Source organism: Ctenocephalides felis, unplaced genomic scaffold (genome assembly GCF_003426905.1).
Source record: "Ctenocephalides felis isolate EL2017-DRISC unplaced genomic scaffold, ASM342690v1 CF-g0.4_SCAFFOLD_01886, whole genome shotgun sequence".
Lineage (NCBI taxonomy): Eukaryota > Metazoa > Arthropoda > Insecta > Siphonaptera > Pulicidae > Ctenocephalides > Ctenocephalides felis.
Window position 1 is genome coordinate 40,330,570 of NW_020538040.1, and position 26,235 is coordinate 40,356,804.

At 30.0% G+C, this 26,235-nt stretch overlaps 4 protein-coding genes across 4 annotated transcripts in view; 3 read left to right on the forward strand and 1 right to left on the reverse strand.

Moving 5' to 3' along the window:
- Positions 1-428: 428 nt before the first annotated feature.
- LOC113376804 (prostaglandin reductase 1-like) lies at positions 429-9,793 on the forward strand. The gene is made up of 7 exons (XM_026616868.1): positions 429-687; positions 4,329-4,431; positions 7,360-7,542; positions 7,742-7,860; positions 8,891-9,045; positions 9,105-9,216; positions 9,538-9,793. Exons 1-7 carry the CDS (start codon positions 531-533, stop codon positions 9,768-9,770), a joined length of 1,062 nt encoding a protein of 353 aa, XP_026472653.1. The 5' UTR covers positions 429-530; the 3' UTR covers positions 9,771-9,793.
- Positions 9,794-10,660: 867 nt separating this feature from the next.
- LOC113377861 (SUMO-activating enzyme subunit 1-like) lies at positions 10,661-12,132 on the forward strand. Its single transcript, XM_026618299.1, has 3 exons — positions 10,661-10,874; positions 10,947-11,375; positions 11,443-12,132. The coding sequence occupies exons 1-3, from the start codon at positions 10,783-10,785 to the stop codon at positions 11,927-11,929; spliced, it is 1,008 nt and encodes a 335-aa protein (XP_026474084.1). The 5' UTR covers positions 10,661-10,782; the 3' UTR covers positions 11,930-12,132.
- Positions 12,133-12,477: 345 nt separating this feature from the next.
- The window catches only part of LOC113378499 (integral membrane protein GPR155), a 29,558-nt gene continuing 15,800 nt past the window's right edge, over positions 12,478-26,235 (reverse strand). Inside the window, exons 2-11 of the mRNA XM_026619037.1 lie at positions 22,138-22,427; positions 21,502-21,812; positions 20,911-21,032; positions 20,674-20,839; positions 19,709-19,948; positions 17,507-17,855; positions 16,908-17,232; positions 16,047-16,242; positions 15,556-15,857; positions 12,478-12,744 (exon numbers count right to left, since the gene is read on the reverse strand). Of these exons, the coding sequence (XP_026474822.1) occupies positions 12,543-12,744; positions 15,556-15,857; positions 16,047-16,242; positions 16,908-17,232; positions 17,507-17,855; positions 19,709-19,948; positions 20,674-20,839; positions 20,911-21,032; positions 21,502-21,812; positions 22,138-22,427 (2,503 nt within the window). The 3' untranslated portion in view covers positions 12,478-12,542. The remainder of the gene's footprint in view (positions 12,745-15,555; positions 15,858-16,046; positions 16,243-16,907; positions 17,233-17,506; positions 17,856-19,708; positions 19,949-20,673; positions 20,840-20,910; positions 21,033-21,501; positions 21,813-22,137; positions 22,428-26,235) is intronic.
- The window catches only part of LOC113374961, a 728,862-nt gene continuing 716,142 nt past the window's right edge, over positions 13,516-26,235 (forward strand). Inside the window, exon 1 of the mRNA XM_026614918.1 lies at positions 13,516-13,593. The gene's annotated coding sequence lies outside the window, so the exon portion shown is untranslated. The remainder of the gene's footprint in view (positions 13,594-26,235) is intronic.

Sequence of the window (26,235 nt, forward strand, 5' to 3'; positions counted from 1 at the left end):
TTTTCCGTTAGACTAGGACGCGGCGCTTACGCGCTTCGATATTTCTTCTCTAAAATTATGATCTTTTTTTCAAACCAATCGTGCAGCGTGCCTGTTTTGAAAATTAATTTTCAAAAAAAATCAGAATGTAATTTTTTTTTCAAAAAAGTCATTATTTTCAAAATTTTCAAAAAATTGTAAAGCTTTCTCAAAAAATTTAATTTTTTGTACGGGAAGTTCCAGCAATTTGCCTTGAGACACGATGCCATGCACCACTAGTATTTTTTGGATTCACTATTTGAAGCAGGCAAAAATCGATTAAAACAATTTAAAACTTTTTCATAAGTACCTGTTTGCAATTTCGCGTTTTATGCCAACCCTGCACTATTTCCGACGACTCACGATGCGTTTGCAGGCACGATGTTCGAAGCGAATTTATCAGTGTGATCAGTGAGTTCGTCGTCTGTCAAACTGTTCACACGTTGGTGTCAACGTTCAATAAAAATAATTAGTAAATTAGCGCATTCGTGCAATTTTACCGGTTAGATTCAATGTTTATGCGTTCATTTTTAAGTGTATCGCGGAAATCGTTTTCTACCGACATGGTTAAAGCTAAGAAATTCATTTACGCGAAACGGTTTGAAGGCGAACCCAAGTTGACTGATTTCAAATTGGTTGAAGAAGAGTTGCCAGAGCTGCAGGAAGGAGGTTAGAATAATGCATTAAATAAATTTGAATACTGATAAATCATATACTTCCAATATTTATTTCGCTGATATTAATTTAATAAAAACATTCAAATGTTTTCTGTTATTTAAACCCTTCCCGTGCCATTTAGCTCACGGAACTTGGGCCCAAGTGTTAAGTGTTAACGCTTCCTAAGCTGATGCTTGAGATTAAAATATATACATGTCTAGTATATATTTTGAATTTTGTGTACAATTTGTAAATTTCGACTCCAAATTGAGCTTATTACTACCAAATAATATAACCACTTACGATTCCGGCTTTGTTTATGTTTGAGCCGGCTATCTATTCACGGGCCTAGATCGCCATATTCATTTTTGGGACAAAATCTTCATCATGAGCCAGACTTGTCAAAGCACGGGAAAGGTTAAGGTGATATTCTAGTCTTGAATTAAAAAAATGATTTTGTTCTTTTTGGATATTCTCAAAGTTTATCCGTTTACGAATATGCTTGCAAGAGGATGTTTCAAAATTTAAATTGTTTTCGGAGATATACATGTTTAGGTACGATTATCCTTTCTGTTTCCTCCCTCAGCGAAACTTCATGCGTTTTTCTCGACACTGTCTTTAAGATACGATACCCACGATTTCTCAACTTCTACTGAACCGTTTTACTTGTTTTTACAGAGTCTTCTTTATAGTCAACCACGCTCATCTTCAAATTCCGATTTCGTTTTTTTCTCAATTCGACAAATATCAAAAAAGTTGTAAAAAAATTTTTTTTAGACAGTCGCTAATTTTCTTACACTTCAAACAGTTTGTCCAATTTTATTTGTATTGTGATTTATATATTTAAAAAATCACATCGCTTTCCTGGTCAGTAATTTTGTTAACCTCAGTGGTAATTTTTTAACTTCCCGTAGGGCAAGTTATAGTAATCGCAAAAAAATCGAAAATAATTTTTTTTATATATCTTTACGTTTCAAAACCTTCTGAACATTTTGGCATACCTTAGAAAAAATGGATGTATGTGTGTGTGTGTGCGTGTATGTATGTATGTGCGTGTATGTATGTGTGTGCGGATACAAATTTTCGTAGACGATTTCGGGAACACGGATGAAGCGATTTGAATAATTTAAAAAACATTCGATTCCTATTGATAAGGAGACGTGCTGATTAGTTGTTGGCATAGACAGGTATAGCCGTTCCGAAGATATGGGGCAAAAAGTGCCAAAAACGGTAACTGCGTTTTTAAGAGAACGGAGCGTCCGATTTGAATAATTCTGAAAACATTTTACTTGTATTAACAAGATGAAGAACTGATCAAATTTTCATAAAGGCAGGTCTAGCGGTTTTGGAGATCTAGTAAAATAAGTAAAAAAAAGTCATCTGGCGGTCAAAAATGATCATTAGACATATGCACATCAAATTATCAGATATTTTATAGAGATTTTAAAAATAAGTATAATTTTTGTTTATATTCCTATGGGTTCCGTACCAATGTTTATCCATTAGACGGCGACGCGGCGCTGACGCGCTTCGATAATTCGTCTCTATGCTGTTAAAGCGTACGATTACTTTAAAAAAAGTTCAGAATTTCCAAAATATTTCAAAATAAATTTTTCCTCAAAGTTTTTTTTCCAAAAAAAAGTAAGTTTTTGTTAAAAATTTATAGTTTCTTAAAATCTAATTTTTTCAGAGTAAATTTTTTTCAAAAATGTTAATATTTTAAAAAATAATAATTTTTGGTACGGGAAGTTCCAGTAATTTGCCTTAAGGAACGATGCCATGTGCCCCACTAGTTTACCTTCCTAATGAGTTCGATGTGAAAACATGAAGCGCACCGAATATAAAATGTTGATGGAAGGTAATCCATTGAAACATTGCATGATAACCGTTTTGCTGTTTACAAATACCATCATTGTGATAGCGCGTTGAACATTGCTCTTGTTTTGACTTCGATGCGATGGGTGCGATTCAAATACGATATTTTTTTTTAAGAAATCAACCTGATCGTATTACGGAATATGTATTGACATTCTTCTTCATTCGATATTTGATAGGTGCGAACTTTATTGTCTGTTACCTTATCTTAATCTAGTAGGGATAGTGTTCTCCGAAACTTTGATATGTATAATTGATTGTTCGTTGATTGCCATATAGTGTATTGAATTTTGTTACAAAATATATTTCATAATTTAATACATTTTTAAAACAATAAATTCTAATATAAATGCATTCACCATCAAAATATGAGGTTCTAATGATTATTTTCACTAGCCCCAACTAATGTAAGTAATTGACTGAATAAATAAAATATTCTTTTAATCTAAAAATCAGTACGCAAAGTTTACCAGGTACTTCTCCGAATCCTATTATTAATTATTCTTCACGAAAAATGCGCAAAAACGTTGTTGAAATATCGCAGTTACTTCACTGCTTATGCTTCTCTATCTATGGGTTATATTCTTGATTTTTGCAAAGAAAAAGTTGAAAATAAAGATGAACATTGCCAAAGAATATTTGCAAGAATATTAGTAATTACGAAATTAGTATTATATGCTACAATTATGAAAAAAAACGTAACTGCCACTACTATTAATGTAGATTGGCTACCTCAAATTGATATATTTATACAGTATTTTGATTGCCCCTTAATAAAAATACATAAATGAACTAGTGGTGATGGCATCGTGTCTTAAGGAAAATTGCTAGAACTTCCCACCATAATGAAATATTTGAAAAATTTAAATGTTTTTCAAATAGATTGTTATAGATACTGCGACTTTTCATTCGTATTTTAAGACGCACTTTTGATTCCAAAAAATATGACTTCATAATGTTGCACAGAAACAAAATTATACAACTATTTATAGATCTTTAATACATGTTTCCACGATCTTGATTTTTAAATAATGATTGCAATTAACCGTTCATGGCGCGGTGGGGAGATCGGTTCGAACGTGGGCTAGCACCAACCAGTCCCAGGTCCCTGGTTCGATTCCCGCTACCGCAAAGCCCGACATCAGGCAACTTGATGTCAAATTTCTACTTGAGGTTTAGATCTCAAATATAACCTTAAGTGAAAATTGCTTCTCGTGGGTATAGTTGTATTTTATAATAAAAATGTCAGCAAATAATTCGAGTATAGTTAATTAGTCATAATTGGATTGGACAACTACTGGGTTGCCATCCATTCAAAAATCCATATAATAAAGTTATAACATTACTGAATATTCTAAGTGTGACAGATTGTAATTAAAATCCATATATTCTATATTTTTCACATATTTCGAGAATTTATTTAAAAAATTATGGAGATTCTTCATGACGCAACAAATTCATCTTATCAATCAACCTCGTTATAGATTAAAAATCTTTTAGCCGATAAACAAAAAGATAGCCGAAGACGGCAAGTAGTTAGGTACCTATACCTGATAATGGATTTTATAATTAGAGTAAAAAAATAAAATATTGACTTATAGAACTGCTTCATTATTCTAACAATAAATCTTAATGTCTCAGTCAATATCCCATCATGCCACCCACTCGTAATATCGCCATAAAAAATAATATTTAAAAATATTTTGAATAATAAAATTGTGACTTTTCAAGAAAAGGATTTTGAGATATATTTTCTATTAATCATAATATGTTTTCAGAATACCTTTGCGAAGCCCACTACCTCAGTGTCGACCCCTACATGAGGGCATACATGATTAGGTATCCCGTCGGAGTGACCATGATCGGAGCACAAGTTGCAAAGTAAGCATGAGTATTTACTAATTTTGTAAAACAAATAAATTGCATCTATTATGTAATTATTTATGTTAATTAATTAAATAATTGCTAGACGACCTTGATGAGCTACATGCAAATCAAATGCACACATCACACATGCGCATTTTATTATTTCCAATGAATATACAAGAATTTCTTAAATTCTTTTGTCATCATGAATTCAAATAACTATGTCTACTGATAATTTTTAATTAATCTTCCCATATTAGTCCCATTTTAAAACTCTGCTAATTGCAAATTACATGTGTTGATCACAGTACTTGGAAAAGAAACATTGTTTTCCACAGTCGATATGAAATCAAATAAAATGAAATCAGGTTCCAGAAATTATCAGCAAGTTATTGTTTTAACCAATAAAATCACTGCGTGACAAAATTAGTACTTTTAATTTTTTCCAGGAACTTTTTCTTCAAATCTACTTCGAATTGTACGCTGGTTTCAAATGTACTTTCTGTTTTATCGTAACAGCTCCCGTTTTCGAGTTTTAGGGAATTACCCTCATTAATCATTTCGGGTATGATAATCGCTGTTTAAAAAAAAAAGTAAGTTTTATCCCCTTTCTTTGATATGGATTATAAGACGTTGTGTGCATAATTCGACAAACACCGAAAACATATATCTAACCGCGTAAAGACAGCGTATTTCAACCACTTTAAAACTGAATTGCGCAATAAAGATAAACATGGGTTCTTCATACTATGTGAAAAAAAATGTGCAGTGTGTTCACGTTAATATCCCAAAGGAAAAAATGCTATGAATATAATAACCCCGTCATTTGGAAAAAACCTTAATCACCACGACGGATGTTTCCTCTGTGCGGTAAATATCAATGTATTAAATTCAAACAATAGAAGCGAATGGTCATATCTCAAGACTCCAATGGTCTTGGGATCTATTTACAATCAGCCTGCGCAACCCCTATTCATGCTAATGATGAAGAACCTAGAACATCACTATATTCTGTCTACCATGTTATGGATTGAGAGACAAACGTTAAAAAAGGAGCCAGGAGGAGGAAAAGTTAAAAACTGGTAACATATTTGATGATCCCCAAATCGGCAACTCACGAAAAATACTAGTGAATTCTATTAATAAATTTGAGAAGAAAACCAAGGAGCCATTCGTTTTAACAATGACGATCATGTTATCCATAATCTAGAATGCAACATAAGCATCAATTTATTATCTGCACTCTCATTTAGAAAGGTTTTTGAAAATTTTGGAGATGTTAGCGAAGAGCAGAGCGAGAGTATCTAACAATAAGATATCAGGACTATGGCGGAGCGATATCAAGGGAGGACCGTCCACGTTGATGGCTGACAATTGTTAGAGAAGGATTACTACATAGAGTAATAACCAAATATTTGTACAAATTTAGGCGTTCGATTATATAGAAGAACGAATTCATATCGTTGTTGACCACATTTGTATTATTAACTTCCCGTAGGGCAAGTTATAGTAATCGCAAAAAAATCGAAAATGAGAATGTTTATATATCTTTATGCTTCAAAGGTTTCTGAACATTTTGGCATACCTTTGCCAGAGAAAATGAATACATGTATGTGTGTGTGCGCGTGTGTGCGGATACAAATTTTCGTTGGCGATTTCGGGAACACCGTTTAACCGATTTGAATAATTCAAAAAACATTCGATTCGTATCGATCAGAAGACGTGCTGATTAGTTTTTGGCGAAGGCAGGTCTAGCCGTTCCGAAGATACGGGGCAAAAAGTGCCAGAAACAGTTTTAACTCCGTTTTAAGAGAACGGAGCGTCCGATTTTAATAATTACGGGGCAAAAAAAGAAACAGTTTTAACTCCGTTTTAAGAGAATGGAGCGTCCGATTTTAATAATTCAAAAAACATTTTACTTTCATTAGCAAAATGAAGAACTGATTGAATTTTCAAGGCAGGTCCAGCGGCTATGGAGTTTCAATAAAAAAAATTAAAAAAATGCCATTTGGCGGTCAAAAATGATCATTGCACATCAAATTATAAGATATTTTATAGAGAATTTAATAATGTGTACACATTTTGTGTCAATTTTTTTGAGTTCCGTACCAAGATTTTTAATTTTAAAATTCACGTATATGGTTCAAACAAATGTTCTCAACATCTTCGACAGTATGGAATAACCCATTTGTATGATTAAAAAATCATTTGGTTCGTACTCGATCGCGAAGTGTTTTTGTAAAAGGCAATTTTGCCGTTTCGGAAGAATGGAGCGCAAATGAAGGGTGTAAAAACGGCCATGCAGTTTTTGAGAGAACGATCATTCGATTAGATTAATTCAAAAAACATTTTTTGCTTGAGTAGACAGTGTGCAAAAAATGCATTTACAGAAAATTCAGTAATTTTGAAAATTTTCAAAATTTTCAAAAAAAATTCAATGTTTCAAAAATTCAAATTTTCGAAATTTTTTTTTTCATAATTTCAAAAATATCAAAATTAAAAAAAAAATCAATTTTTTAATCAAATTTTCAAAAATTTAGAAAAAACTTTTTAGATTCCAAAAAATTTACAAAAAAATGAACAAATTTCCCGTAAACATACACATCAGTGGTTTGTAGAATACGCTCGTCGCTCAATATCATAAGCACTTATAAATTTACAGTATGTATTTATAATGAATAATTTATTTAAAAAATTGTTGATACACACAATTATTGATAATTTTCATTCTTCAATGTTTAATTACGGTACGGGAGGTTCCAGCAATTTGCCTTAAGGCACGATGCCATACACCCCACTAGTTATACTATCACTGAGTCTATAAGGTTTAGATTTATCAATAATTGTTTTTTTGGGTACCTATTATTTTTAATGCTCTACCCGAAGGCAGGTTCTTTCGAAAAATCGAAGGATTAACTTGAATGCATGTTTATCATTTTATAGAATTCTGGTCAGTCGAAATCCTAAATTTCCGGTCGGTAGATTCGTTTGTGGAGATTTTGGGTGGACTACTCATACCATTATGGGCCAAAACAAAAAGGAAGGAATGATGACTGAACCATACCTCCTACCGGAATTGGGTGGAATTTCACCATCTTTATGTTTGGGAGCTTTAGGAATGCCGGGGTAATTTTTTTTAAATATAAATTATAAATAGAAAGTAATAATTATTTTTAATTTTGTAATAATTCGAATTTTATTATATTACAAAGCAAGAAAGATGTTGCTATATTTTAAACCTGATAGAACTAAAAATAATACTAGATAATTAGATATATTTATAAAAATATGCGTGGAAAATTATCGTTTTTACGTGCATTTTTAGTAACACGGCATATTTCGGCTTTTTGGAAATCTGTCAGCCTAAAGAAGGAGAAACTGTCGTTGTCACTGGAGCTGCTGGAGCTGTTGGTAACCACGTTGGACAATTAGCAAAAATTAAAGGTACGGCAGAAGTATTACTTGAAGTTCACTCTTTTTAACTTCTCGTAGAGTAAGTTATTGTAATCGTCCAAAAATTTAAATTGAAATTTTTTACATGTCTTTACGTTTCAAAGGTTTCTAAACATTATGGCATACCCCAGAAAAAATAGATGTGTGTGTATATGTATGTATGTGTAGATACAATTTTTTGTCCACGATTTCAGGTGCAAGATCAACCGATTTGAATAATTCAAAAAACATTCGATTCCTATTGATAAGGAAACGTGCTGATTAGTTTTTGGCAATGACGGTTTCAACCGTTTCGGAGATACGGAGCAAAAAGTGCATAAAATACCAGGTATTCAGAGAACGGATCATTTAATTCAAAAAACGTTTTGCTTGTGTTGACAGTGTGAAAAAATAAGTTTTTGGCGAAGCCAAATATTTTTTTTAATTTCAAAATTAAAAAAAACAATTTTTGAATACCTAAAACTATTCGGATTTCAATTTTAATTCAGGCTGAAAACATTTCTCGAATTTTTCATTACAGTACGGAAAGTTCCAGCAATTTGTCTTAAGGCACGATGCCATGCACCACTAGTTACATTTTAACATTTACACTAGTTAAGAACTATTATATACGACCGTATTTATCTATTAAAAAGCAGCAATATAAAACCTGATATTTGTACTCCGCAAACCGACTATATCACGACGTGTTATGATGAATAACTGGAAACAGTAAATTGTTCTGGATTAACTTAGATGATATTTGTGAACAGCCTATTTAATGGTAAGATAGTATTGTACGAACGCAACTTGAATAACTTAATTTATTGGGCTTCTTGCTCAGAGACCGGAGTCTTACCATTTTAAATCTTTGTTCAGAACCAATTAGAAGAGTACAACTCTTCTGGAGATATGTTCCTCATTTGTGGTACAATGAGTGGCTGGTTTCAATTATTATTCATGATATGAGATTATAACATTTATATAAGCATAAAGTGATTTTACTACGTACACTTGCATGTGGGAATTGCATTTTTTCTAGGTTGCAAAGTGATTGGATTTGCAGGAAGTGATGAAAAATGCAACTGGTTGAAGAATGATCTCGGTTTTGATCACGCGCTCAATTACAAGACCGTCGACGCAGCTAAAGCGCTAAAAGAAGCCGCTCCCAATGGCGTTGATTGTTACTTTGATAATGTAAGAATTAAAAAATCAATTTAATTATTGAAAAAATCTATAATATATGTTTCTTGAAGGTTGGTGGTGAATTGAGTTCAATCATTATGAACCAAATGAATTTGTATGGCAGAATTTCAGTATGCGGAGCTATTTCAGCTTATAATGCAGATGTAACCAAAGTACCAACAGGTAATGTTATAGAACTATATTATGCAATTTATTAATTTTATTACCAAAATCATTCAGAGAAAAGTAAATTTAAGAAACGAATTACTAAAAGAATTGTTACCAAAATTTTGTTTTGTTCTTTCATAAAGTAAAGTGCTTAAAGTAGATGAAACAAAAACAGAAATTGTATTTGCATGTTAAAAATCTATAAATAGTTTCGCAAACTAATAGATTTTAAAGATCTAAAGCATATGATATGCCAGTCCAGAAAGCAATTACAATCCTTCAACTAGGAAACAATCATTTTTATCATTGGTGTTTAATAAATCATGCTCATTTCAGCTCCAATCGTGCAACCTACTCTTATCTTCAAAGAATTAAAAATGGAAGGATTTCTTGTGACGAGATGGATATCACGATGGATGGAAGGAATTGGTAAAAATGCTGCTTTGATAGCAGAAGGAAAATTGAAAGTTCGCGAAACGGTTACGGATGGTTTTGAAAATACGCCCCAAGCATTTATCGATATGCTTCGCGGTTCCAACACTGGCAAAGCTGTCGTAAAGTGCATCTAATTGTAAGATTTTTTAAGCGTAGTTTTTATACTGTATTCATCATATAATAATAAATAATTTCATACGAAAAGTGTTTTTTCTTTAAATTCAAAATGGTCCCTTAATTTTTGCAGCATGCGATTTGCTGCTTAATACCTCTCAACTATGACTTGACAGTAATATGTAACAGATTTCAGGATCAAATCAAACACGTGAAATAACAATTTATGTACATCTGAAATTCTCCATAAATTTGAATTTAACACTTCATATTGTATGCTACAAGATAACATGATCATTGAGTTGAGTTATCTATTGTGAGCATAGGCCAAGGTGTTATGATTATGTATGTCCCCCTAACATTGATTGAGAGCCCTTGGAACAAATAGTTCATTTTATCCTGGTCAGAATCTTTGAATCAGGGGAGGTATAAGTCTATAGATTCGTTATGATAATATGGACTTACCTTTTTATATAATTTATTATTTCAGGTTTATCTTATTAGTTACAACCGAAAGTGTGGCTTCCATAAGTGTTTGAAATTATTTAAACATTATTAAATATGTGGCGTTAGATGCTAAACGAAAGTCAGAAATAAAGTGTACAATTGCAAAATCGTTATCTTAATATGCATTCTTTGCTAGAAAAAAAAGCGTGTAAACGTAAACTGTGAATATTTCAAATTTTTCAAACAACATTCATACTTATGCGAGTGTCGGATAAGGAAAACGGGTCGCTCGACTTTTATATTCGATAAAAAAAAATAGTTATTTTATTATTGAATAACGAATAAATTGACCAACTTATACTTATAATTATAATTTGACATGCGATAAGATTATACTTTATTTTCCACTATAATTTTTTTGACACGAAGTTGGCGACCATTGTAAGTCCGTTAAACAAATGACATAAGAAAGGAACTAACGCTAACTTCGGTTCCGTACTTGTTAATTTGCTTTGTTGATCACAATCACAATACTGTTTTGATTCTTCACGTTTGCTTTTGTACGTGCAGTGTACTTACTTAATTATGGTCGAAAACGAAACTCCCCAACTGACAGCAGGAGAGGCTGAACTCTACGATCGGCAAATTAGGTTATGGGGCTTAGAATCTCAAAAACGGTCGGATTGCTGTTTATAGGTTAGCCGGTCAGTATTGTTTACATGCAATTTACAACATTTTTTTATTTACAGGCTGAGGGCCGCCCGCATTTTGCTAGTAGGTTTAAATGGCTTAGGAGCAGAAGTAGCAAAAAATATTATCTTGGCTGGCATCAAATCTATTACCCTTATGGACGATAAAAACGTATCCTTGGAAGATTCAGCTTCTCAGTTTCTGTGTCCAACAGAGGATATAGGTCGAAATAGGGCTGAAACTAGTTTGCACCGTGCTCAAGCTCTCAATCCTATGGTAGAAATTAATGTGGATACATCAAAGATTGGAGAGAAACCTGAAGAATTTTTTGAATGCTTCGATGTAGTTTGTGTTGTTGAACAGCCTCTTGACGTTTTAATCAAAGTTAATAATATATGTAGAAAATATGATATAAAATTTCTATGTGGTGATGTATGGGGTATGTTTGGATATACATTCGGGGATTTAAAGAATCATGAATATGCTGAGTGAGTTTTATTTAAATGAAATACATTTTTTTTTTAAATTATATTAATTGGAAATATTTTATTTTAGAGACCTTATAACTTACAAAACCGAAACAAGTGCTGTTGGTAAACCTAAGAATATTACTGTTACTACTACGAAAAAAGGTTATTTGGCTTTTGTGCCCTTGAAAAGTGTTTTGACTAGAGATTACAAGTCAGCAAGCTTTTTAAAGACGATAAAACGGAATGGCCCATGCTATTTGGCTATGCAAGTCCTTCATAATTTTAGATCTCAATATCATAGGGATCCATCGCCATCAAATAAAGAAGAAGATTTAAAAAATCTGAATACTTTGAGAAAGGAATTATTGTCAGAAACTGGAGTTGATGAAAGTTTATTCGGAGAAGATTTTTTCAACCATGTGATATCATTAATCAGTCCTGCATGTGCAATTATAGGAGGTATCTTGGGTCATGAAATTATTAAGGCTGTATCTCAGCGAGAGAAGCCACATGACAATTTATTTTTCTTCAATCCTCTAAATTGTGCAGGATATGTCGATTGTGTACGTTAAAATAATACAATGTAATAATAATAACATCAATAATAATTATAATATTGATTTGTACTAATTCGTACACATTTTAATTTTTATTTTTATTCAGTTACTAAATTGTTTTTTCTTCAACTCAACAAACATAATTACTTAATTTTTGTTCTTAACATTAAATGAGGCTTTAGTGTAACATTTGTACTCTTATATGCACTAATAAATATCACAACATATATCAAAGTATGTTCTTTGTACTCAAAAATAAATAAATTTGATTCATATAAAAAAATATGTTTCTATTGAAAGTAAGAAATATAATTATGATGTAATAATAATAGCGATCACTATTGGAATTTTGAAAAGCATTTATGCAACCTAATGATTAAGATTACTCTGTACATGTGGAATTGAAATTATAACAATTCAAATCATAAAACATTAGGATCGAGTCTCTGATTATGAATAAAATATTAAAGCATGATGAATGATTGCAGAACATATGCAAACAATCCTTGTGACAAATACAAATATTCTTTGTCATATAGAAACTATCTATGCTAAAATCTGGTCAGTATATACATATAATCATCTTTATTTGTGAGTGTTTAAAATGAAGGTGACTGTGTCGGTAGATTTATTGTACCGATGTAAATGTATACAATAAAGATCTGTCGTAGAAATGATGAACATTGTTAATATGCCGCAGTATTCGACCGTCGATTAAATGCTTTGCATAATTGATAGCTTCAACTCGGTCCCTGGCCAAGCCAACATTAATTAGCCAGTCCACAAAATCTGAGCCTTTGAATACTTTTTTGTAGATCTTGATGCGCCACCTAAATAAATAAGATATGTAGCTTTAGAATACAATTTACAAATTAATAAAAATTGGGATATTTTTTTGATCATAATCATGCACAAAGTATATCTCAAATTATAAACAATAAGTAAATTAGATAAAATGGCACAAGTTTATAATAAAGAGTTAATGAAATACTCAATAATAATTAATATTATCCAGGACCAAAAACTTTGTTCAATATATGATGAACAGTATTATATCATTAATCCCAAATGTATCAATGCTGTAGAATCACGCATGCAACCGAAAATGTTAAATTTTTGTTTATGAAATGAATACCATTTGCGAAGACGAAACGATAGCGCAATCAGTTGGAGACGAGGAGTCAAACGGGGCGGTCGTGTGGTTAGCGTGTGACGAATTTAAACCATGTGTAACGTTTCTTTCATAACCTAAGGTATCGTTTTTCATAATTTTAACCTTAATAAATTAATGAAGATGTTATGTTATATTTTAATAAATTAATGAAGAAATTAATAAATGAATAAATTAAATGAGTCATAACAACACGTGAGAAATTTTCAGACTATTATTTCAGTCAGCAGTCAGCTGTAAATATCATCTTGAACTCAATGTAAATGCCCAGTTTTATCACGTTATTTTATTCAAAAAGATTTGCATTTTTCTTGAATTGTAAGTGAAATATTAAATGAATTTGTGTGGTAGATTCGTATTCCGAAAACCTCGGAAAAATGTATTTGTGTAGTTTCCGTTGAGAGCTGTCTTTGATTTCTTTCAATCATCCCATGAGCTCCATTTAATGGCGAAAACAACTGATGAGCCCCAGTCTTGGTCGCGCAAATTTTTAGAGTGCAATTTTCAGGTATGTAAATTTATAAATGAAATTTTTCACATTATATATATATATATATATATATATATATATATATATATATATATATTAGGTTGTCAAATATCTCCCTTCCGCTTTTTTGCTCTTGGTTTATAATACAAAAAGGCGGAAGGGAGATATTTGACAACCTTATATATATATATAAATTATTTAATATTAATTATTATTAATATAGCACACTATACTCTGTTCTTGCACTACCCTTGTTTCGCACTAGTATTTAATTAAACTCAAACTTAACAACAAAAAATACACATTATTAAAACTTCATATAAATTACCTATTGCATAATATGTTGAATCATGGATAGTAACACTTTAATATAACAACTTTCTGTCACAAAGTCAGTCGGTGTCAAACAATGTGACAGGAAGTTGTTAGTTAGGTAATTTATATAATGTGTTAATATACATTTTTGCTGTTATATTTTGCACTAATGAGATATATCATGCTTTCGAGAAGTTTGCAATTTAATACTTTATGCAATAAAGTTAGTTAGTAATACTATGAAAGTAATTTGGAGTGTTGTGTGTTCACATTCACATAATTAATATTCGTTCCAATCAAAATACAAAATTCTATTGATATCAACATATATATATATATATATATATATATATATATATATATATATAGTGTGAGATTTTCCCAGATGGAGATAGATATACGGTGAAACGTTTTTGGAAATCTATCCAATAAAAAAAATAATTTAATGAAGAAGAATATCTTTATTAGAATAGCATACGTTTTGAGTCTTGGTTTCAAGTCAAACACAATACACAAATACCGTAATTAATACTTATTTTGAAAAGTTTGCAAAATGGTTTGATTACAAAACTGTTCCATTAACAGTCTTTTTGTTTATTTTAGTTAATACATTTTGATATAAAAATTATGTAAATATATTTATAGGTGCTTCTCATTTTTGTGCCTGGTTTGAATAATTTGATAAAGATGACCAAGACTTTAAACGTATGCTATTCTAATAAAGACATTCTTCCTCATTAATTTCTTTTTATTGTTGGATCGATGCCTGAATATATATATATATTTGACATATATATCTATTTCGTTACAAACAGCCAACTATAGCAAATTTTAACAAAGAAAATTAATCGCATTTAAACCATTTATATTATCTCAGTGGATTTAAGGATTCAATCCACTGATTGAATAAGCTTCATATTCATCTGTTTCAATTATAACTTCAATATTATTACGTTAAACAAATCTTGTTCATATAAATAGATGTAAGCCGAAAGAACGGTTGAGTTATTGGATTATTATAGAAAAATGGGTTTTAGATATGCAGTGTAGAATTTCATAGCTTTTAAACATAGAAAGAGAAACAAACTTCAATATGAGGTTACAAAACAAATTTGTCATGCCATATAGAGCGCAATTAGTTTTTCTTTCATTACTTTATTTTGCTTATAGACGTAAGTGAGAGATAAACGATACGAGTTATAAATAAATCTATTGACATATTGTGAAGATTCTAATGGGATTCTATTTTCAAAGAGTATGTCCATTTTCAATTGAATGAGCTATAACAGTTATAATAAAAACCATTTTATAATAAGGTTTTCATAAATTCCACTGTTATGACTGTTACTTAAATTTGAAATATAAACAATTATTATAAGTTTTTGCACCTCTGACTTCATATAACATACATAACAATATAAGCATTGTTTAGTATGTAATTGTAAAGGGCAGTACATGCATGTAAACATCTTGATTACATTAGTACATGTGTCTTGATTAAATTATCCATTTGCAATCGTCAAATTTTACTTGGGGGTTCTCGTTAAGCTGATATAGTATTTCATATTAGTTGAGCACAGAATTTAAACTCAACAAATATATAATGTATATTTATTGACACTTATAAGTATGATTTTTAGTCTTATTTTGGTATAAGAAAAATACCTAGTGTCTTTTGCAATAGCCTGACAGCATCTTTTAAGATGATGCTTAGTGAACTGGCTGCATATATGTTTTGTTTCTTCGCTCAGATCCTCTAACCGTGGCAGATTCAGTATGTTTGCACCATACCAGAGTGTTCTCCATAATTTTAATATGGGCAATAAAATTTCCTTTGTATCCAAACCAAAAACGGCAAAAATTAGCAAAGCTTGTCCAAAGTTAAGTGTTGCATCCAAAAATGAAAGTTCTACATAGATGCCACTCAACTGTTCCATAACTAAGGTCCAAATAGTAATGGATATTCCCTGTAATGACACAGAATAAAGTTATTTTTCTCAATTGAACAGAATTTTATAATTAATGTGAGGTCGTCTATTAGTTGTTCACAGTGAGCACTCATTGAATTAAATTAAATAAGAAAATTGTATTATGTCTGTCCAAATAAAAACAATATAAAAAATTACAATATGTCTGAACAGTTACGAGTCACTTACAATAAACATAGAACATAGAAGCAATATCAGCAGAACTGAATGCCTTAAAATTTGTTGGTCGCCACTATAGTTTTCATCTATTTCAATTGGATCAACACCTTCCCCATCGTGATCAGTATAATTTGAAATCGCACCTTGGCAATTTTCACGATCACTGTTGCCTCCACAACCGACTGCCGATGGACATGTAGAATTTCTGGAATAGATGAAAATGGAAATGAGAACTGGAATGATTTCACAAGTATTTTTTATTTGAACAAATTTTGGCAATTAATGTATTGTATAGAAAGGTCTGTTCAAAAATGAAGTAGTAACATATTCAATAGAACACTTTAAGAGACTTACGTTTGTACATATTCATTTGTGTGATGAAAGAAATGAAATTATTTTGTAAGAAAATATTATTTGCCAACCTAATCTAAATTGGTTCAACTCACTATTGTATATCAAGCATTTTTTTTTTAAATTTTTTACTTCATTTTTATACTTTGATTTGTTTAATGTGATAACAAATTAATGAGGTATAGTTTGCTGGTCGGATGTCAATTTTTTTTCATTATACTTTTTATCAATAGTTACATTAATATCAGAATATAAATTGATTCTATCAGATTATAAGCTGTTTTTCATAGCTTTGGGAAGGTTTTTTTTAATAAGAAGCCTTCATTGATGGAAATCAATGAAAGGATATGAATGTAAATTATTATAATATAATAATATTAAGTTAAATTTTATATTGTATTATTCGATGCGCTCACTGGATGTAACAGATATGAATTTTACTCTAATAATTTTTTATTAAGTACGAATTATAGAATAAAAACAAAACCTATCAATAGTTAGTTATAAAATATAACTCACTGTGCAGTGTCCACAATATTTCTCTGGGTATTTCCTCTCGATAGATCTTCTATGTCAATAACACGTTTTGGATTCGTATTTTTTCCATTGCAACTATTTTCTCCTCCTTCGCCACAGCAGCCGTTATTATTCGAACAAGATTGCGGATTTTCAGGAAAAGGTCTGTAGGAGTTTCTCGAATTTCTTTGTTGATCATCAGCGGCTTGACTCACGGCCTCTAGGTTTTGTATGGCATTATTTGAGGCAGCAACATCGTTCGATAGAGTCAAATACCGAGCTCTACGTTTGGTGTATCTTTGAAGCAGTATTAAACACCCGACAGTGACTAAAATGTAATAGTATATTTTATTAGTACATTTATATACAATGTACACATATTCCAAATAATGTTATTATCAAGGTCACTCAATTAAATTTATGGTTTATGCCATGTTTAGTTTAAAACCTCATATTAGCATTATACATATGCTACACATATACATAATATTCAATTGAACTTTAAGGATTCCCATCATCACTTTGAATAATTTTTCACTACATCTGCTCAACTCTTTCACAATGAATAAAAAATTATATGTGATAAGTCTACAAAAACTAACCTATGAAGCAGAAAACAAGCAATGAGACAGCAATCGCGGCATGGGGTTCTCCAAATTGGAAATTGGGAATTTTCTTCTCTTTATTCAAGACGTTGTCCTTATCAAATAATAACAAAATACTAGCCACTACCACTGGTACTCCCCATCCCAACAATACGAATGGTATTTGAAGTCTTAAGATGAAGCAAAGGCTTCTCATGTGCAAGAGAAGCATAACAACTGCCAGAAAAGTTGTCCATAAGCGACTGCTGTATATTCCTACAGTTAGTAAAACGAACTGTATTGATAAATTCCATTCTGATGATCTATCTAATGTGGACCAGAGGATAATGCCAACAGCTGTGAAGACCTAAAATTAAAATCAGAATATATTACTTCCAAGCATTTGGCATCAGTCATCAAGTTATATGAGAAAAAATTGCATAATAAAGTCTATAGAATAAATAATGCATACTTTTTCTTTAGTCAGGTGGCAATGTATTTATAAATAATGAAAAATAATGAAAGTAATGAAGATGCACCTGGATAAAACTAGATTATTATGTTGTTATTCAGTTGTGATATGGGAAAATATGTAGTTGCAACATGCAACTACGCATTGTACTACGTATTGCTACTATGCAGCAACGTAGGTGTCCCATATGTTGCCATAAAAATAGCACTAACTCTGAAATAATGTTGTAGAAGTACGAAAATTAATAATATTATTAAAAATACTATATTTCAAAAATGATTGTTAAAATGAAAACTTAGTACTAATAGATATTTATTTTTGTTGATCGATGATGATAGATCGTTGATCGCTATAATTATGATATTGGCATTACTGAAATAACATTTCTATAAGATTGGTAAACGTGCTTTCTAAAAAACTATATTACATATATACATACATATATAAATATCAATATTTTTTTTAGAATTATAATTTGTAATATAGAACAAATCATTAATAATGGTTAAGAATTCACTTTTCACATCACATTCCATTTTATTTTTCTCATATATCACATCCATGTGAATAAGGATACAACTAATATAAATAAAACACATGCATTAATTAATATGCGTAACCAGTAATAATAAGGGGGAAACTTATCTTCAATATTTTCATCAACTATTTTATTGATGAAAGAAATTTATATAAATTTAGCACTCCATTAAATAAATAGTTACACTAAACTACTTTAAATTCACAATATACATAAAATTTTGCGCGGTCAGCAAAATTATGTGCTTACCGCTGACACTGGTGTTTGACAAGAAAATAGACTTGATCTCAATATTTTTGTTCGTGCAATTCAATATTAATAACAATAATATATTTTAAAAGAAAATAAAACCATACAAAATGAATGGAACTAATATATTTCAACTAACAACAGAAAATAAAAACAACAACGATAAAGCATATAACAAACAAATTATAGTTTTATATTTTTACAAAATCAATAGACCAATCACAGATAATACAAGCAATAAAATAGAACGAATCACAACATTTTACCTAATCGTGCACTTACTTCAATTACCTAGATAACAATGATACGTAACCTAATAATTTTGTAAGTACTCGACTTTCCTAAGTAGTAAAGAATGTCCAAATACATATAATTATATATAATATAGTGCTTTTTCAACATTTTTATTAATAACGATAAATGTTAAGGATAACACATTTGAGTATAATGAATTGGAAACAATTAAACAGTACTCAGATATTTATATTTATAAAATCTGTTAAAGAGTAGTTTTCCGTATAATCTCTAAAACCGTATTTTTTACAAACAAAATCTAAAACACCTAATTTTAAATCACAGAATGTTGTACCACTAATCTTGTCTGGAGAGTTACTTTTATTATTTTTAACCACTTGATAATGTTATCAAGTACCTTGCAGTTAATAGTAAAAATTATGTATTATTTTAAATGATTTATCACATAGGTCTTGTTTTCTGTTCTGTGATAACCTCGTCATTGTTTAGTTGGTTTATCATACGTTTTAAAACATATATGCACCAACTCACAAAACAAATAAAAGTTCTTTGTTTGACCATCGCGCAATAAGGCGTTTTTGTGACCGCTTATAACCAACAATAACGATGTTAAGCTTTCATAAAAATTTGATACATCCTTCGGTTAAATTTTATAAAACTTGAAAAGTCGTATGAAATTCTTCAGTATATACAGTATAATAAATACCTGCGATATGATCAAGCAACAAGTAATCCTGTGCGGCAGTCTTTTGTATTTCTTAGATAGCACGAAAAGTATCATAAGCCAAGCACAGGCTATTATTGCAGCAATACTCAGATCGAAAACATAAGATTCGATTTCATTTATGAAATCATTAGGATTCAAATTGGACAATGTTATCATCTTCGCCGATATGAACATCAGCGGTGCGCTGATGAAGGTGCAAGCCACCATCGAACTAGCGATCTGTTGGAGGAAGCAAAATTGACATTATTCCCTGTTGAAAATTCTTAGCTCTAATACGTTGACATATTTATTTTAATTAAAATAGTTCATTAAGATAATAGTATGAATCCTATTGTCAGACAATTCAAATTATTTGAACAAGTGTCAGTATGGTTTCTGACCATTTTCGTGGATTAGCGTTGTAACTGATGCTGAATAGATACCATAGGAAAATGCTCCAATCGCAACCCCATAGTTGTTGTTATTTTAACTCTCTGTCAGTCTGTTTTTGTTTCATGGTTGGTGGCAAAAGTTCTAAAAACATTATTTCAAATTTTGCAATAGCATTTGAAGAGAATATGTAATTATTTGGTATCTTTTTAATGTTTCTATTGCAATGAAATATATTATATGCGTATATCATATAAACAATAGATGCAAATTCACATTAACTTAATTGACACCCAATCAATTTAATGCGATGAAAGTAATCTTATTTACTTTCTCAATACATGCTGTTCATCATATAACTATTTTGTAATTAATTCAATTCACTCTTTTTCTTGCACATTTAAATAAACTATAGTGTGAAGAAAATGGTGAGAATCAATAATCTATAATTCAAGTTATATATCGGCGACCTTAAATACTATCTAATTTACTTTGAAGTTTAATGCATTTCTATAATTATTTTGATTTATTAGCTTCGAATTTAATTCAATTTTTTAAAATATATGTAAAATTACCAGATCGACATCGATGTTATACTGCGTTGCAAAAACGAAAACTCCGGGTGCTGCCGGAAAGGTTCCATAGAGAAATCCAAACGTACTTAAATCTAAAGTATCACTCGAATTTGTTCCCACATTAAGAACGCTCACTACTTCACGTGTTACTACTGGTAAAACTAGTCTGAATGGAAAAGAAATTTCACGATAAAAATTTATAAGTTATAATTACAAAAAGTAGAAGATTAAACCTACAACTTCATTATGATTAAAATTCCTGGTAAAAGTAAAGCTTTTCCTTGGAGTGTGTGCGCTTTACCTACCATCCTCAGACCTAATAAAAAGAGAGCTGTTGCTGAGAAGGAAGAACCTAGTACCTAAAACGTTAAAAGAAAGTTATGAACATATATTATAAATTTATATATCATTTATTTCTATATTGTGAACTTTATCTTGAGTTTTATATATAAAAATAAAAAAAATCATGTTATCGCATTACAACATACTGCATCTAGATCAAAATAGTCTTATTGTTAGAAGAAGGGACATAGAACTGCATTATGAACAATTTTATTAGTATTTTTTTTAAAGTCCTGTTAATAGTCACATTAACAAAAAGTAGTTATCTAGATCTATTGGAAACTAAGTTTGTTTCTAACGTTTGAAATATGAATATTGAAATAAAATATAGCGATGTCGAATATTTGATGAAAAGCAACATATTACTCATAATGTAAAGTTCACAATATTTCAAGCAACAAAAAAATGATGTGCGACTTCTATTAATAATGGCTGAAAATTACCAATAAACAAAATTTCAAATTACAATTCATAGAAATCACTTACCTTAAGTATCCCAGATAAAAAATCTGGTAGTTGATGCTTAAAAACAAAATTGCCTATAACCCCCAATGCGGTCATCATGACAACAGGATTAAAGAAGACACTTTTTATGAGAGAAAATGTCGTAGTTAATTTGTTTTGTTTAGGAGGTAAATCTGTTGGCGAATCCAATGAATAATTCTGATTGGCCATTCGTCTTTTGTGGATTTCCATTAGTACAAATCCGATCGGATTTAGAATTATCAAAGAAATGGGTGCCATCAGATATAAATAAGATGGATATTCTGGATGACATGTTTGGTACAAAGCAACCACTAAAATGATAAAAGAATTTATTTTAATATAGTTATGCTATTAGGTATCTGCAATAATCTTTATCATACGATAGGTCTACTAACTAAACATTTAAAAAACATTTTAATTATTACAATTTTCACAACATTCCAGAATAAAATCTGGAATTCGTTAACTATATCAAGGTTATTTATATATTATTGGAAATAATTATGTATTAACCATTGCGCTGTCACGTAGCAGTTGAGAATATTATCATAATAATTTAAATAACGAAATATGATCAATAAGATCAACATTTCGATAAATTTTACCAATTAGATTTAATATGTTTTTATAACTCACCTATGGGGTAACCGATAGCAAAATCGTTACTCTGCGTGCAGAATATGGCGAAAAGTCCTGCCCTTCCTATATTGACAGGGCGTGCTCCCAAAGTGGTGACTACTGATACTGCAAGGAAGACCAAAGCCTTGGCTAAGAGCACGGATCCTAAAAAGTACCAATTCACAGCGCTCAATTCTAACTCGGCCAACGATAAGAATATCAGAGCTGGAAGTGCAAATGTTCCAACGAAAGTGCTCAAACCCTTAGCTTCTGTTTCCGAAATGAGATTCATACGACCTGCCAAATATCTGAAACAAATAGTAGTTTACATCAAAACATATTACATATAAGTAAAGCAATAATTTTGAGAATAATTTAACCCAACATCTGTTTAATAATATTTTTTTAATGAGTAAGGTAAGGGGCCCAGTTTCTGACCTTTTTAGAGTGACGGTGGAGGTTTAACTATAATAATTAATATAAAACTTAACTTAATGAAGAAAATTATAATTTTATCTATTAGTTTAGGATTTTTAAAATAAAGTAATGTGCATAAAAAATTATTTGAACTAAATTTATATTTTAAATTGACGTTTTAAAAATTGACATTAAGAGCTCCAGTTTCTGACCCTCAGAATTCTTCGTGTGGCAGTTTCTGACCCTGACCGTAGCCCAATTTCTGACCCTCAAATTTAATCATGATTAGGTTATGAAGTGCTTACTAATTTTAAATAAACTGAAATTATTATTAAAATAAATAAATTAAATATTTATTCTAAAAATATACAGTTTGTTAAAATTTAACGTATATATAATAGTTCAAGTCTTGTTATAACATATTACACAAACTAAAAAATTAAAATTAATTATTTAAATTACTTGGACTTTTTTTTTATTTTAAGAGCTTTTTGTTTCTTTTTTTCTTCAAGTTCTTTTTTTTAAATTATTTTTCCTGCCTCCTTGATGGCTTTATTTTTGTACCTTTCAGCTTTTTTCAATTCTTTTTCTTCTTCTAATTTTCATTTAATTAATTGTAATTGTATAATTGTATAATAATAAAAATATTAGTAAACTAAAACAGTCATAATTTAAGCGTTGATAAAACTGACATTTTTTTATTAATAATTTTATCACTTAAAAGATGTATTTACAAGATTTAAATACAATCTTTCATTTATACCAATGAATATTAAATGTAAATTTATCACTTTACTACGAAAAATAGTAAAAAAATATAAGATAACAATAAATATTATTATTTTTACATTTAATGAACAAGTGACTAAAAACATGTGACAGATAACCTAGCTTTTAGAAGGTTAGAATTGCAGGGTCAACAACTGTGACATACACATAAAATTGAGCCTAGTTATTGACCCTCAAATTTCAGTAATAAAACTAAATTTAATATGTTTTATAAATATTTTAAAATAAATTTTAATTAATTATTGACTTATTTGTATATTTTTAGTTAGATTTTCGTACTTACATCATAATTAGTGCACGAACTCAATTGTCGTAGCTCCTTACATAAACTGTTTAGACTAAAGCTAAAAAATGGCTTCCACAGTCACTTTTGGTTTAAAAAATTTTTTTTATTTAGTTAATATTTTTTATATTTTTTGAATTGACATTAATGAGGCATAGAATAAATTACTGTCAATTAAGAAAAAATTTATTTTCACATTAAATGTATAGTTTTTTAATTAATTCCAAAAAAAGTTGAAAAGGTCAGAAACTGGGCCAGGGTCAATAACTGGGTCTTTTACCTTATATTATTTACACGAAACAGAAATTAGTAGTCCTATAAGCTTGTTGTAATGACTTCTTAATAACTTGACATCATAAGCCAACTTGACATTGACTTATCTCTTTTTGATGAATTTATTATTGGAATAACTGTAATATTTATGCAGCAATACCGAATAAGAAACATTTTCACTTGGAAAGATATCTATATTTTCAAGTAAAAAAGCTATCTATATTTTCAAGTAAAAAAGCTATCTATATTTTCAAGTAAAAACTGCTTCACATCAGGCAAGGAAGCAGATAGACCTAACCATTAGTTCACGGTGGAGCCCCTATTTTACCGGAGTATAAACATAAATTAGTTATTTTATTAATCATATTCTCTTATGGGAAAATGATCAAGTTTATAATTTGCACACTAATAATAGTGTTTGTAATCAATGTATTTTTCATAAACATTTCTACCGGGCATTCTTAAGTTTCAAAAGCTATTTTAATACTCAGTGAGTTTTAAGGTTTCTTCGGAATCCACCCAGTTTTTTGTACTAGTTAAAAACTTTCAACAGAATCTTTTTATGGACATCATAGGAATGCCTTTGTCGCACAGAAAATCGAATTTCATAGCGAACGAGAATCGCACTTCAAAAGTTTAGAAGATACATAAAAGTATAAAACAACGGCCGCTCTCATTTATGGAAACTGGAAAAAAATTTCAATATGTAGCGTTCTTATGATAAGTAATTTGCATTTATTAGTATATCGTATTAAAAACATACGTACGGAAGCCAATTAATATATTTGGGAACGTTCTCATGAATACAATTTCATTATGAACATAAATAAATAAAGTGTCCATATTACTTCACTTAAGGAAACAATAGATTCAACATTTCAAAATTTTTATGAACAACAAACTATACCTCGAAATTTCCATTTCATATTTTCGCAGGCTTATAAGCTTTGCCGAATGTTCATAGAAAACATTTACAATATGTTTTGCTGTTATACGAAAGTAATAAAAAATCATACTATATATAAGTAAATAAAATGATTATCTTATGAGTTTGATATCTTATAGTAACGAGTGTTCTATCAATTACATATACACTCAACTATATTTACAAACAATAATACCTAGAATTCAGATAACTTATAAACTAAGGCGTAATTAAATGCTGCAGGTACGCAAAAAAACAAAACTCGAAAGAGAAAAATAACAATTAAGCTGCGAATTATAAAATAAAACAACGAAGATCGTAGTTACATATAGCAATAACTGCTTTTTAGTAAATTATATAATTATTGATTTTAATAATAATTAATTGTACCGAAAGAATCTTTATTTGAATTTTGTTTATTTTATCTATATATCCCTTAAAATTTCATTATGGTAGATTTACAATAATTGGAGTAGATTTACGCTCATTGTAGTAAAGTTACACTCATACCCGTGGAGTTGCAATCATTGTGGTAGATACACGCATTCTCGTAGCTTTACACTCATCGGAGTAGATTTTTATTTTTTTTAGTAGATTGGTGATTCATGCTCACTGATGCTTATTTATAACCTTTGGAGCAGATTTACAACCATTCTGGTAGATTTAAGAATTTAATTTAATCTAGTGTAGAGGCACGAATTTTAGGTAATTTTGCAAAAATCGAAGAGAGAGAGGGTAATCAATTTTTATACTATCATGTTTTTTTTATAATTTCTTTATTACCGTTACAAAAGCACAGAAAAAAATTAAAACAAAAAAAGTTTTATGATTAAAGGTATATATTAGAATTAAGTCAAAAAATTAATTTTTGACAAAATGGTGACTGTTTCTAAAAAAGGATCAATTTCTTACTACTTTTTTGAGTTTTTCGAATTTTTTAAAAATAGTAAAAATTAAAATTTGGAGATGGAGCTAGTATATGTCTGAAAGAAGTCTATAAAGAAAATTCTCAGAAAATTTCCAGTAAATCAGTCCAGTAGAGCTCGAGAAATCGTCGGAATCGTATTGAGTTTTGAGAAAAACGCGTTTAAAGTTTCGCAAAAGGAAGCAAACAGAAGAGGATTATCATGGCGAAACAGCTGTATCTCCGAAGATAATTAATATTTTTAAAAATCCTTTCATAACATATTTTTAAATAGTTAAAATTTGAAAACGCTAAAATACCTCTTATACTCATTAACTTAAATTCTACAATCATTGTAGAGACTACAGTCTATAAAGGATGTCGACTACAATTTACAATTTACAATTTGTAGTAGATTTTCAAGCATTAATTAACTTCCCGTAGGGTAAGTTATTGTAATGGGCCGAAAATGGGAATTGAAAATTTTCACATTTCTCGATGTTTTGAAGGTTTCTGAACATTTTG